This window comes from Trachymyrmex septentrionalis, unplaced genomic scaffold, assembly GCF_001594115.1.
Source record: "Trachymyrmex septentrionalis isolate Tsep2-gDNA-1 unplaced genomic scaffold, Tsep1.0 scaffold71, whole genome shotgun sequence".
Classification (NCBI taxonomy): domain Eukaryota; kingdom Metazoa; phylum Arthropoda; class Insecta; order Hymenoptera; family Formicidae; genus Trachymyrmex; species Trachymyrmex septentrionalis.
The window spans coordinates 780965-796013 of NW_017305895.1; the positions used below are offsets into that span (position 1 = coordinate 780965).

The following is a 15049-nucleotide window of genomic DNA, read 5'->3' on the forward strand; positions in this document are numbered from 1 at the left end:
TATGGTAGAGTATAAGGAAAAATATGCGTGCGTGCGTGTGCGTGCGTGCGTGTGTGTGTGCGTGTGCGCGCGCGTGTGTGTGTTTATAATTGCTTTAATTTATAAGTAAATATAATTTTTTCGATTATGAAAATAATGAGAGCTATAATTATCCCACAGCACATTATCGCAATTATTAAAGAAACTTGATGTAATTCAATTGGTTTCGGTGTCTCATCTTCAACGTAATAATATTTAAAACCATTTTCCAGCCAACGTTTTTTTAACACGTTTAATAGTCCAATTTCCATTAATTTAAGTATCCTATTTATGAAAATTATTTATTAATACATGAAATTATCAAAATTTAGATCAGACTTACTATTACACAGAGAACTCATATCATTGATGATAAATATAATATCAACTATTTATAAAAAAATGTAAGTACCGATTGTTCTTTTTAAGTAAAAATTTTGGAAATCATAATAACATCATTTATTGTATAATCAATTCTTTTTTAATATTTAATTATAACTAAGTTATTTTTTGACATGTATTTTTTTTTCTTTTTGGAAAATTAATTTAGAACTATCAAAATTTTTGGAATTTTTAAAAATTGAAATCTATTTTTGATAATAACATTAAAAATGTGTAGAAATTTTTCTCTATTAAAAGGGTTTTATTTTAATTATAAAGATATTCCATGTTATAAAAAAAATAAAAATTTTGTAGAAATATTACATACTGTATATATTACATATTGTATACTCTCTAAAACTTTTAAAACGATTTTTACTTAAAACAGTAAAATCTCATTCTTATTTCTTAAAGATTGAAGATTGAATCACTTTTTGTCAAGACTGCTCAATTTTTACTTTTTATATTGTTTGAGACTCCAAAGAATTTAGAGAGTACAGATTAAATTGATTGAAGATTTTGTATAATACACACACTGTGTGTCAATTTTCAAAAAAATTAATATTTTTACATCTAGAATATATTATTCTGCACACATATATTGTTTACCCAAGATCGATACTTCTTTTGTATTTAAAATTCTTCACAATGCCGGAAGTTATCCATGTTTTCGCGTAAGGTTCTCCAACATTAGTCAATTGACACATAATATTTCCAACCGCTTTATGCATTGCTTCGGTTTGAAATATGACGTATTTCTCTTTTTTGGAAAAACATGCTTTTTTATGCATATACTCATATGTTGATGCTAACATCAAGCGTTCCATCTGTTTTGCTTGTAAAAATGGATCCTCATTAATCTATAATATTTAATCAACATTTTTCAAACATTTAAGTTTTATACACAAAAAATTATAAATGTATAAAGAATCTACATAAATTATGTTCTTTACAAAAATTATAATTTCTTCTTGAATTGTGTCTTGAACATCATTCTCTAATTTTTATACAGTTTTATATATTTTTTTATCTAAGGAATAATAAATTATAGTTTTAATAAGTATACCTTAAATATAGCTTCTGCGGCTGAATCCTTCAGACCAATAATGTTGTATTTAGTATCAGTTACCAAGGTAGTGAAACTATCAAATGGTGGCACGAAAATACTTTTAGATAGATGTATAAATAACACAGCACCAAATGACATGTATATTATAGAACAAAACAATCCTAATGATACTTCTAATATTCTCGATTTTCCATCAAGATACTGGGGAATATAGCCTGTTGCAATTATCCAAATTAATGATTTTTGACTTAATCATAACTTTTTATTATTATTAACATAATTTTTTTATATCATTATTTTTTATGTTATTTTTTTAATGATTATTATCTAAATATTGTAATTTCTATTTATTACATATTTTAAAATTAAAAAATTATAAAGTATTGAAGAATTAATTTCCAAATTATGCTACTTCTAACTCTAAAAATCAAATATTTTAATATTATATAATGTCAAATAATTGCAATTTTATTTTAACGCGATATTTAGATTCATCTCAATGCAAATCTCAAGCAATTTCTAACAAAAATGAGCAATATTTTTATCAGTTATTTACACACATTTATTTTTACACACACCTTGATTGCACAGGTTTCCAAAGTTATAAAATAAATGTTCGCTGAGAGATATATTTTTACGTTTATCTTCATTCTGTATGAGAATACTTTGTGTCAAAAAGGTGCATAGACTCAGTAGTAGACACATACTCAATATAACACACCATATTTTCCAAGAGAAAATTTTTATCATCCATATATTATCATATATGGTTTCACGGTGAATATATAATTGAATTCTACAAAATTATTTTTAAATTATGACAATCTTATCGATCATATAACTTAATTGTTATTATTAGCTACTACAACAGTTGCAGTTTGAATAAATGTTAAATCAGATAAACACTTAAGAAGCTTAATAAATTAAGCTGACCTATTTATCCAAAAAGGTATTGAAAATTCGGTAGCCATGAGTTCCGGTGAAAAGTTTTGTAGTTTTGCTATTGCAATAGTTTCATTGCGAAAAATAATAGGTAATAATCCATTTTTTAAAGACAAGGCTTCTTTTTGTGGCACACCCTGGTCATCTAAGTTTGCTTTCACTAGCTGTAGTCTAAAAATATGAAATATTTTTTCGTTACTTTATATTATTAATTATGTTGAAGTTTAATCTCACAATGCATTTTGTTCTTGCGATGTGATACATGATATATTCTTACGTAAAATTCAGCGATTCGGAAAGTAGATTCCATATTTCCCCACAGAATCCTGTGATCTTCATATTATTGTCGTAAAAGTGAACCAAGTACTGCTCCTGAAATGTATAATTAATAAAGATTATATTATTCATCAATTTATAATTCTTGTGATATCGTTATTTAAATATCTATTTTCAAATATGAAAATGGATATTCTTCATAGCATCATTATTTATAAAAATGAATAACAGAAGGGCTAAGAACCAAATTTTTCGTATATTTCAATTCTTAAAAACACATACGTTTCAACTTATTTGTCAGATCATCTTCAGTGTATACATGTCGATAAATTAACGCAAATTTAATAAAAATCATAAAACGATTAAATACATTATAGTTACGCAAAGTGGTGGACCTATTTCTTCATATTTATTTTTAGTCGCAACAATGCAATACTTTCAGTCTTGTCATCTTCGTAGTTAGATTCTTCTATTATGCAATTCGTCCGTAATGATAATAAAATTGCGACCGATGTAATAGTTAAGAATCTAATTACGAAGATGACAAGACTGAAAGTATTTCATATACAAACGTTCCATATATGAAAAATTTGGTTCTTAGCCTTTCTGTTATTCATTTATTTATTATTATTGAGCCATTATAAGTTTATCTTTATTTATATTATTACTTCTGACGAAAATAAAAAATGATCGGAGCATAAGTCTATCATAGGAGGAGAATAACAGAAGCATAAAATAAATTTACTAAACAAAAATTTAAACAACGAAATATAAAAAAAGGCATTTCTTTTATATTTCATTGTTTCAATTTTTGCCTCTTAACAAAAGTTTTGTTTATACTTCTGTTACTCTTCTTTTACGCTTCGATTTTTATTTTTATCAGGGTTCACATACATATTTATAATCTTTGAGAGAGAAAGAGAGAGAGAGAGAGAGAGAGAGAGAGAGAGAGAGAGAGAGAGAGAGAGAGAGAGAGAGAGAGAGAGAGAGAGAGAGAGAGAGAGAGAGAAGAATTGTAATTAAAAATAGAAACTATAAAAAAATTAAAATAATACTATAATTTTTTTATTAATTGTTTATATTATCTGTTCATGTTTGAATATGATACTAAATATTTTTTTCATAGATTTTATCAATCTCATTTTTTAATACTTACATAGAAAGAATATCTATATTAGATATTTTCAGAACATACCTGAAAAGATGCTAATGTCAAGTTTTGTAATTGAAAATTGTGGCATTCGAGTGCTCGACTCTGTCTGAGGCGTTCTTTTTGTATCGTGGCATACATGGGCACACTAGAAATTGGCACGAAAGTCTTTTGAGTCTTACTCCAAATCACACTGTTCATTGTCTCTAACAATGACAAAATTATAATGTAGCCATGAGTAATAGTCAACTTATATAAACTTAATGTGCTGTTTTAATACCTTACATAGAGTAACAGAATTATTACTTTATAGTGAATAACCTGATTAAAAATTTTTATTTGTGATTTATACTGAAGGCAAAGTAGAAATAGCTTATCATGATTGGATTGATTTCTATAATTAAGTGATAAAAGTTATCATGTTTACTTTAGATAGGATCTTATTTTATATTCTCAGATTATTGTTTTCTACTTGTGTATTTATTTTCTATTTTATCAAGTAGAGACAAATACCTAACGAATAATTATGATAAGTATATTTTAAATCAATGCAGTGCTGGCATTTACTTGCAACTTTTAGCCGATTTTCAACTTGATACCCGCTCCTTATCTCACCAATCAGCGCACAGTCTAAATATCGATCAGCACGAGGGATGGGATCCAAACTGAAAATCGGCTTAAAGTTGTAAATAAATTCCAGCTTGTTTTAAACTTATGAACAAAAATAAAATAAATAATAACAGTAAAATAAAACCATCATAAAAGTGTGCAACTTTAATACATTTTTGCTTTTAACGTTATTAAATCGCAAGAGATACCTCGTATTAGATTTTATACATATAGCATTTATGTAATTCAATCGTGATTGTAATCAATTTCAATTATTATTGCTATAATGTGAAATGAGATTGCATATGATTATGCTTTGATGGCATGTTTTGATATTGTTATTGAACTAATGCTAGCATTGAAATGATTAAAATCAATTGTACGTAAATCATAATTTTTTTATACGTATATACGATATATAAAACTGTGATTATTTTTTGTACATATTGACACATTTTACACTATATTGTTTAGATATTATAAATGTAAAAAGATTATTAACATGCATATGTGCGTGCGTGCGTGTGTGCGCGCGCGCGCGCGCGCGTGTGTGTGTATATATAATATGTGATAATTACTTTATATTTTGATATCTCTTAATATTTTAATACTTGATTGTAAAACTATATTGCTATACATCGCAATTATCACTTTATAATTAGAAAAATCTGATAGATTTGGTCAATTATTTTCTATATTCCCCGGTCTGCATTTTTTACTTTAGTATTAACGATAAATTAATTATTCCTAAGTAAGTTCACTCATACCAACTTCTCTAAATTTGAATCTGGCGAGAGGAACCGGATAATGTTAAGTAATCTTTGAGATAATGATAGTTAGCATTTAATAGTTTTTCAAATAATAAATGAGTAATGTTAATTTATGCAAATTTTGTAAAATGCACACGTCCCAATGGATCATCACCGACTAACTTTAATACTCAAGATATACCAAAATATGCCCCGGGAAAAATGTTTCATATATAATTATATATAAAATATTATATTTTATAAATATATATGTATAATATTTTATATATAATTATATATAAATATTCATATATATAATTATATAAAATCTTTTTTCCCGGGGCGATAAGAGTATAACCTTTATAAATTCACAATACATATGTAAATTATTTTAAATAGTTTTTATGTTATGTTAGGGTACACAAAATATATTATAATTTCTGTAATAATTCAAAGTGCATTTATATTTTTACTTATATTCCAAAACTTGAATCAGTATTCTCACAAAAATGCATTCTTTTTCAAAACTTTCTGTGTGTGTAATTATTTAAAAAATATATTATTACAATGATAAGATAATTTAACAATTATTTAATACTAATTAAATTACTATTTGCAAATAAATTTGTAGAATATATGCGTAGTGTAGTATAAGTAAAAATAGTTAAAATTGCTTTACTTTATAAGCAAATACAATTTTTTCAATTATAAAAATAACAAGTGCCATAATCGCACCACAGCACATCATCACAATTATTAAAGAAACTTGATGTAATTCAATTGGTTTCGGTTTCTGGTCGTCTTCATACTGTTTAAATTTATTTTTCATCCAACGATCTTTCAATGCGCTCAATAGTCCAACTTCTATTAATTTAAGTATCCTATTTATGAAAATTATTTGTTAATAAATAAAATTATATATCATAGACTATATATAAGATTAGATTTGTTGTTATACAAATTAATTCTGCCATTGGGTAAATATATGTATATCTCAACTATTTATAAAAGTAAAATATCGAATACGTTACTATTAAAAATTTTGGGAATCATAATAATTTATTAATAATAATCAACTTTTTTAAATATTATTTAATAAATAAGTCTTTTTAATTTTTTACTTTTTTCTATAAATTATTCTAAAATTATCAACATATTTAGAATTAAAAAAATTTGAATCCAATTTTAATAAAAATGATAATAAAAATATATAACATTTTAATCTCTTCAAAAGTCTTTATTTTAATTATAGAGATATTCCAATCTCTAATAAATTAAATAATACAATTTTGATAGAAGTTTTTATATATTCAAATGAAATTGTGCGTTTACATAATATGCTGTCGATTTTGAAGATATTAATTTTCACAAAAACTCATCTACATTATTTTATTTTATACAGATGTTTTTTTACCCAACATCGATGGTTCTTTTGTATTTAAAATTCCTTACGATGCCGGAAGTTACCCATGTTCTAATAAATTCTTCTCCAATGTTAATCAAATGACATTTAATCTCGCCATTTACTTTATGCATTTCTTCGTTTTGAAACATGGCATATTTATCTGGCAAGGAGCATATCTTTATATGCATTTCCTGAAGTGTTGATACTACGATTAAGCGATTTGAGTTTTTTGCTCGTACTATTGAATCTGTCGTAAGTACCTATAACATTTAAGTACAGCATTCAAACATTTAAGTTTTATACACAAAAAGCCTCAAACTATTACATATATCAATGAAATATATTAATAATATTAATATGTACCTTAAACAAAGTCTCTCCTATCGAATCTTTCAAAGTGAGAACGCTGAACTTAGTATTATACACCAAAGATTCAAATTTATCAAATGGTGGTACAAAACCACTTTTCGATAAAAACATAAATAACACAGCACCAAATGACGTGCATATCATAGAACAAAATAATCCCAACGATACTTCTAATATTCTCGACTTTCCATTGAGATACTCAGGAATATAGCCTATAGAATATTGCAATTATTTAAATTAATTTTTTCATTATTTTTATTGTTCTCAATATGATAAAATGACGTTTTAATTTGGTTTATATAATTAAATACATATGTATAAATTTTTTGTACTATATTATTATATAATCTGTAACAAATAATGCTCAATTTTTTGCTAATACATACCTTGATTACAGAAGTTTCCAAAGTTGTAAAATATGTGTTCGCTGAAAGACACGTTTTTATGTTTATTTTCATTCTGTATAAAAATATTTTGAGTTAAAAAGGTGCACAGACTTAGTAGTACACACATAATTAGTATAGTGCACCATATTTTCCAACAGAAAATTTTTATCATCCATTCATCATCATATACCACTTCGGGGTGAATATATAATTGAATTCTATGAAATATTTTTTAATTATGAACCAATACCTTATTTTGTAACGTAATTATCTATTAAATTATTAAACTAAGATTTAAATAAATGTAAAATCAAATAAATATTTAAAAAGTTTAATAAATTAAACTAACCTATTTATCCAAAAAGGTACTGAAAATTCGGTAGCCACAAGTCGCGATATAAATGTTTCTAACTTTGGTATTGCCATAGTTTCATTGCGAAAAATAATACCTAATAATCCGTTTTTAAAAGATCTGTCTTTTTCTGGCATACCTAAATCATTTACATTTGCTTTCATTGGTTGTAATCTAAAAATATGAAATATCCATTTATTTTATGTTATTAATGTAAGATGTTACACTATAATAATCTATTTTTGCGATGTGAGATATATGTGTGGTCTTACGTAAAGTTTAATGATTCCGAAAGTAGATTCCATATTTCCCCACAGAGTCCCGTAATTTTTGTATTGTTATTATAAAAATGAAGAAAATGCGGCTCCTGAAATGTACGTACAATTCTTCATACGTCAACAAAATTATACAACTCGTTAACTTATAATTCTTAATATACCGTTATTTAGTAAGTAACATTTATTGCCAACAAAAAGTATCGTACATATTCGACAATGTGGAAATAAATATTCTTTATACTATTATTAATTTATATCATCATATTGTAAAATCTTAAAAAATAAATCCTAGTTAAAACTAAATTACTATAATTTTGTTATTAATTAATTATATCAATTATCTAATCTTTATTATAAATTTCTAAAAATCTTGTTTCTTAATACTTATATTTAGAAAAGATAATAATATCGGATATTTTTTATAAGAGTGTACCTGAAAAGATGTTAAAGTAAAGTTTTGTAGTTGAAAATTGTGGATCTCGAGTGCTCGACTTTGTTTGAAGCGTTCTTGTTGCATTATCGCATAAGTCGACACGCTGGAAATTGGCACAAAAGTCTTTTGCGTTTTGCTCCAAATCACACCATTCATTGTCGTAGACGATTGTAAAATTCTATTTAATGAAACTAGAAGTAACGGTCATCTTATATGGACGCATTGTTATAAAGCATTACAAAGATTTACAAGATTGTTGCTTAGTAAATAACGCGATTTGAAATTTTATGTATTTTTTACAAGTTAACATATTATTTTCGATCAATATTTAAAAAAAAATCGAAGTAACTTATTATCATGATCGGATTGATTTCTGTGATTAGAAGAAAAAAAGACGTATGCCATTATGTTACGTTAGATAAAGACTGCGATCGATTTGGACGCTTTTAACGCTTTTTAGTATTTTTTATTTTACGTCTAATGAAAAATAAAGACAGAATGATGATTACAAGCGTTTAAAGCACGTGAGCGTCCAAATCGATCACAGCCAAGATCTTGCCTTACATTTTCAAATTATTATTATCTATTTTTAGTATATTTTTTATTTTTTATGGAATGTAAGCAATACATGAAAAAGTAATTATGCCGTCATATTTTAAATTTAATAAAAGTGAAATTAGTAAAGAGTTGTATTTAAAATACATATAGAAATATTATTCCAGTATATAACTTTGACCATAATTGGCATTTAATTTTTTTAGTTGGTGTATTGATATAAGTGTTCTCGTTTTAAACTTAATGTGAAAATAAGTAATAACAATAATAAAATAGAACTATGGTGAAAGAATACACCTTTTAGCTTTATTAAAATGCAGGAAATATTCTATATTGGATTTTATATTGCGTTTATATATATAAGTATATATCTAATTCTTCCGTGACTAATCATTAAATTATAATGCGAAATGCGATCGTATGACTACTTTATGCTTTGATGGCATGTTTTGATGTCATTATTAAACTAAATGCAATCGACAAAATGATTAAAATCATTTTTACGTATGTCGTGATTTTTTTATATAGATACAACTAATGGTTTTATATATCGATTTTAAATAATATATGTATTACTTATATATTGTAAATATAAAGGATTTATCATTTATATATAAATTATAAAAGAATAGAAGAAATAAACTCTAAAAAAGAGGCAGTAAACAAATTTGACAATCAAATTTTGTTATCCTTTTTGCGTTCATAGCAGATTTTTTAATTTTTTCTGTCTGTGTATATTGTAACTTATTATAATATGTTGACAAAAAAGTATTATAAACAAACGGCTCAAATAATGGACAATTTTTGAATTATGGTTCATTAAAGGTGCTCTGTGAACAAGTTTCTAACTTTTTATATATATTATAGGACAGATAAATTTATTATAGCAATTAAGTTTATAATTTATAGAATATATTCATTTATAGAATATATTCATGTGATAGAGTATAAGTAAAAATAATAAAAATGACTAACTCTTTAACTGATAACGAGCGACGGCTAAAACTTGGAGGTCACTCAGGGTCATGATCTTGATAACATATATCAAGGTCAAGGTCATTGGAGGGAGGTCTCTTAATCTGGAGTATTACCAAAATTGTTTTAATTTGTAAAAAAATAAAATTTTTTCAATTACTAAGGTTGAACCTATCAAATGATAGCACGAAAACACTTTTAGATAGATATATAAATAACACAGCACCAAATGACACACATGTATATTATAGAACAAAACAATCCTAATAATACTTCTAATATTCTCGATTTTTTTATCAAGATATTCGAGAATATAACCTGTTGCAATAATTCAAATTGTAATATAATGACTTTTAACTTTTAACATAATGACTTTTGACTTTTTTATTATTATTGATATAATTTTTATATTATAATTATGTTTTATATTATATTTCAATAGTCTTTAATATTTATTATCTAAATTCTAAATATTGTAATTAATATCTTTTACACAGTTTTAAATTTAAAAATTATCATAAGCATTAAAGAACTAATTCCCAAATCATGCTACTTCTAACTCTAAAAATCAAATATTTTAATATATCAAATAATTGCAATTTTATTTTAACGCGATGTTTAGATTTATCTCAATGCAAAGCAATTTCTAACAAAAATGAGCAATATTTTTATCAGTTATTTACACACATTTATTTTTACACACACCTTGATTGCACAGGTTTCCAAAGTTATAAAATAAGTGTTCGCTGAGAGATATATTTTTATGTTTATCTTCATTCTGTATGAGAATACTTTGTGCCAAAAAAGTGCATAGACTTAATAGTAGAGACATACTCAATATAACGCATATTTTCCAAGAGAAAATTTTTACCATCTATATATATTATCATATATCGTTTACTATTTATACATTATCATATATCATATATTGTTTTACGGTGAATATATAATTAAATTCTACAAAATTATTTTTAAATTATGACAATTATCTTATCGATCCTATAACTTAATTGTTACTAATAGCTACCACAACATTGCAGTTTGAATAAATGTTAATTCAGATAAACACTTAAGAAGCTTAATAAATTAAGCTGTTTGTCCAAAAAGGTATTGAAAATTCGGTAGCCATGTTCCGGTGAAAAGCTTTGTAGTTTTGCGATAGTTTCATTGCGAAAAATATGATAATAGATAATAATCCGTTTTTAAAAGACAAGACATCTTTTTGTGGCACATTCTGGTCATCTAAGTTTGCTTTCATTAGCTGTAATCTAAAAATATGAGATATTTTTTCATTATTTTATATTATTAATTATGTTAAAGTGTTTAATCTCCCCAGATAACATTTTGCCGGCATTTTATTGAAAATTTACTTAAAAATTGCAAGCCATTTGCCAACAAGGTAAGTTCAATGAAGATGATTCGATGCAGTATTGCGAGCAAAGAAACACACAAACTGTAGTAGAGTAAATTTACAGTAACTTTGCTGCAACAATTATAGTAAAAATGTTTGATGATAATATTTCGGCAAAATTGAAGAATTTTGTTTATCATCAAAAGTAAATACAAATATTAATTTGGCAAAATTATGGCTACATGCAAGCAAAATTTTATTTAGCAAATGCTATTATCATGGCAACATTACGACAACAGATTTCAGCAAATAAATTACACTGTTTTACTTTTGCACGAAATGTTATCTGGGTCACAATGCAATATTCTGTTCTTGCGATGTGATACGTGATGTATTCTTACTATACATAAAATTCAGCGATTCGGAAAATAGATTCCATATTTCCTCACAGAATCCTGTAATCTTTATATTATTGTCGTAAAAATGAACCAAGTACTGCTTTTTTGAAGTAGCATTAATTTTTAATTTAAAAATATCATAGATATTCCAATGTAAAAATAATTTCTCAAACTATAATTATTGCCATATTTGTAATCTTTAAGAAATTCTACCCATGTAGCAAGTATACGTCACTTTGATGTTTGATTTTGGCCTAAAGTTTAGTTATCTTGTTTAATGTCTTGATTTTGCCAGACATAATGCTGTTTCGAATATTTATTTATTTATATTTATTACATAATGAAAAAATAATAATTAATAATAATTATTATTATTAAATATGACGCAAAAATAATATTTTTGTTATATATCATGTTAAATTGATATTAGTATATCATTAGATACTAGGTTTGTCTATGTCATGATTTAATTAATTAGTATGAAATACTGAAAAAATGATCTTAAATTGACATTATAATGATGATTCTACTTAGATATTACGATTAAAAATAAATTTTTGTTAGAGTAAACTTTGCAACCATTATTATATTTTATTGCATGTATACATTTATTGTTTAAGATAAATTATAAATACAGTTGGTAAAACAATAAATATAAATAAACAGAAAACTAACAATAAAAGAGAAAGACTTATTTTTAGTTAATTAAAAAAACGCATAAATTAGGAATCTGCACTGTAATTGGTGCGCTTAAATAACTAACAGACCTAATTGAAATCTAAAAATATATTTTACATTAATGAATATATATCCATTAAACGTTTCGGCTAAATTGTAGGCCTTGCCTTCTTCAGAATGGAAAATCGATGAACTAAGTTTTGTTATATGATTTGCACACGTAGGAATCTTTAGTTAATATCCAATGCAAACATGTATTATCTCATGGCTAGTTAGTATATTGAAGTCTCATGCAAATTGATGCAGATTGAGACCTCAGGAATACGTACGCAGAAGAATGACATCAGCTCAGTATAAAGTCCGAATAAAATAACATAATGCAAAATAAAATGTGTGATCATAACAAGTCGAAATAAAATATGTATATACATAAGCATCAATTATATTGGGTTGTCCGGAAAGTCCGTACGGATACGCACGAACTTTCCGGACCACCCAATAGCATCGATTCCTAATTGTCCTAATTTACTCATTTTTTTAATTTAATTTTAATGCAAGGAATTTTATTGTAATTTATACTTATTTTTAGATTTTAATATTAATGTAACATTACAGCGCAAGATCAAAATATTATGTCATAATAACGTAAAATAATGTCTTCAATAAGGCATCATTAAAATGACGTCCATATAATTGAATAATCATTTTTTGTTTACTTGACATCATTAGTACGTAAATTCCTATTTGAAGTTAAAATATCGTGTACATACTTCCTGGATTGTTAAAATTAAAAATACTACTTATTATTAAGGAAGTCTCCTACATTAAGAAATCGAAATCCTTCGTAATTTTTTTTTCAAAAGGAAAATTAATGTTTATCAATTTCAAACTTTTTGCACGTTTTAATATAACTATTGTAGAGTACGTACAAATTTTTATGTAAAAAAAGTATTATAAATAAAAATATAAACATTTCGTTTGGCGCTTTGTCACGACGTTACGATCTTATGTACATTCTAGCGACTGTAAATTCTTGCTAGAACCCCCAAAAAATAAAAAAATATTTTTATTTTTATAGAATATATCATCTTAAATAAAATAAACCTAAACAATTAAAAAAATGTATATAAATTAAAATTTTGTGCAACTTTTAAAAAAGTAACGATTTTCACTAGGTAGCAACCATTTGTTTATGCAAAAAAAATTAATGTTGATTTTTATTTAATTTTTTAGCTTCATGGAGGATGGTTGACTATTAGCTAATTAACGAATCCTAAAAGAAGTCGATCGGACAAATACTTTTTTCTCAATCGTGTATACAAAATTGAAGAAAATGCAAAAAACAGATTTCGAGAAAAATGCATTTAAAGTTTTCGATTTAATTCTTGAGTACTTACAGTATTCGGAGGCTAATTTGTTATTTCAGGGACATACAATAACATTCAGCTTTCTCATGAAATTCATTTTGAGCAATTTGAGCCATTCTACGAGCTACTCGGACTCTCTCGTGCTAATAACAAGGGAACCGATCCGCACCGATTTTAATGAGCTCTAGATATGTTGTAGAATATGAAAAAATATTAGACTAATATTTTTTTTTGTTTGTTGTGTTTATCTTGAGGTTTAGGGGGTAAAACACTCTCTCGACAAAAATCGTTTTTTTTTTAGTGAATATCATCGAAATTATAAGACATAGAAAAAAATTTCCTGAATAAAAATTGAATGGCTTCAAGAGTACTTTAGAACTATAATAAAAAAAAAATTTTTTTTTAAATTATTTATTATACCTGCGCGCCACGCACGTATATACAAGCAGAATTTATACCGAATTTCGCTCTAAAATTTTGGGATATATTCTCGAAGAGTTGTACTATCAATTTATGAAAAAAGAAATCAAATTTTTTCGACATTTTAATGTAGAAAATCTCCTTAATTGATTATATCAAGGCTTCAATTATTTAAAATAATTTATTCTAATTTTATTTCTTAATATTTATTTCAAAAGAATAATTATATTAGACATTTTATAAAAGCATACTTGGAAAGATGTTAAAGTCAAATTTTGTAATTAAAAATTATAGACCTCGAGTGCTCGACTCTAAAATGTTCTTGTTGCATCATAGCATAAATCAGTACGCTGGAAATTGATACAAAAGTTTTTTGTGCCTTACTTCAAATCATACCATTCATTATCTTAGAATTTAGATAATGACCAAATTCTATAATGTAACCAAAAGTAATAGTCGTCTTATATAGATGCACACATTGTTTTAATTTCTTATAAATACTTTTTCAAATCGTTGCTTAGCGAATGATGCGATTCGCAATTTTTGTTATGTGTCCATTATTTATGATCAATATTAAGGAAAAAAAAAATAAATTGTCACGGTTGGTTTATGTGATTAGATGAAAAAGAGCTAATGTTTGTCACCATATTATTAGGTGTACAAAAAAGTTCTGAGCTTTAGATTTGATACAACCGAAATAACAATTTAAATTTTATATATCTTCCCGCCCTTTTGGGGTTTTAAAACAGTAACATTTAACCTCCTGAAATGCGATACGGTTTGGCGTTTGATGCACATAACCTCAAAAATCAGTAGTGTTCACGATGGCAATTACAAAAGAGCATATTCGATTTTCCATCCACTTCGCGTTTCATCTGAAGAAAAATG

The 15049-nt window shown here is 25.6% G+C and overlaps 3 protein-coding genes across 3 annotated transcripts in view; all 3 read right to left on the minus strand.

The window, feature by feature from the left end:
* LOC108753764 (tRNA pseudouridine synthase A, mitochondrial) overlaps nt 1-4009 on the minus strand; it is an 11145-nt gene extending 7136 nt beyond the window's left edge. Inside the window, exon 1 of the mRNA XM_018495646.1 lies at nt 3999-4009. The gene's annotated coding sequence lies outside the window, so the exon portion shown is untranslated. The remainder of the gene's footprint in view (nt 1-3998) is intronic.
* On the minus strand, nt 73-2782 carry LOC108753766 (glutamate receptor ionotropic, NMDA 1-like). The gene is made up of 6 exons (XM_018495649.1): nt 2688-2782; nt 2402-2581; nt 2047-2264; nt 1466-1683; nt 1009-1259; nt 73-303 (listed from the first exon to the last, which is right to left on the minus strand). The coding sequence occupies exons 1-6, from the start codon at nt 2747-2749 to the stop codon at nt 84-86; spliced, it is 1149 nt and encodes a 382-aa protein (XP_018351151.1). The 5' UTR covers nt 2750-2782; the 3' UTR covers nt 73-83.
* A 1849-nt stretch (nt 4010-5858) lies between the features above and the next one.
* LOC108753726 (glutamate receptor ionotropic, kainate 5-like) lies at nt 5859-8573 on the minus strand. Its single transcript, XM_018495588.1, has 7 exons — nt 8418-8573; nt 7979-8073; nt 7704-7880; nt 7355-7395; nt 6963-7180; nt 6609-6859; nt 5859-6075 (listed from the first exon to the last, which is right to left on the minus strand). The coding sequence occupies exons 1-7, from the start codon at nt 8571-8573 to the stop codon at nt 5859-5861; spliced, it is 1155 nt and encodes a 384-aa protein (XP_018351090.1).
* Between the last annotated feature and the right edge of the window lie 6476 nt (nt 8574-15049).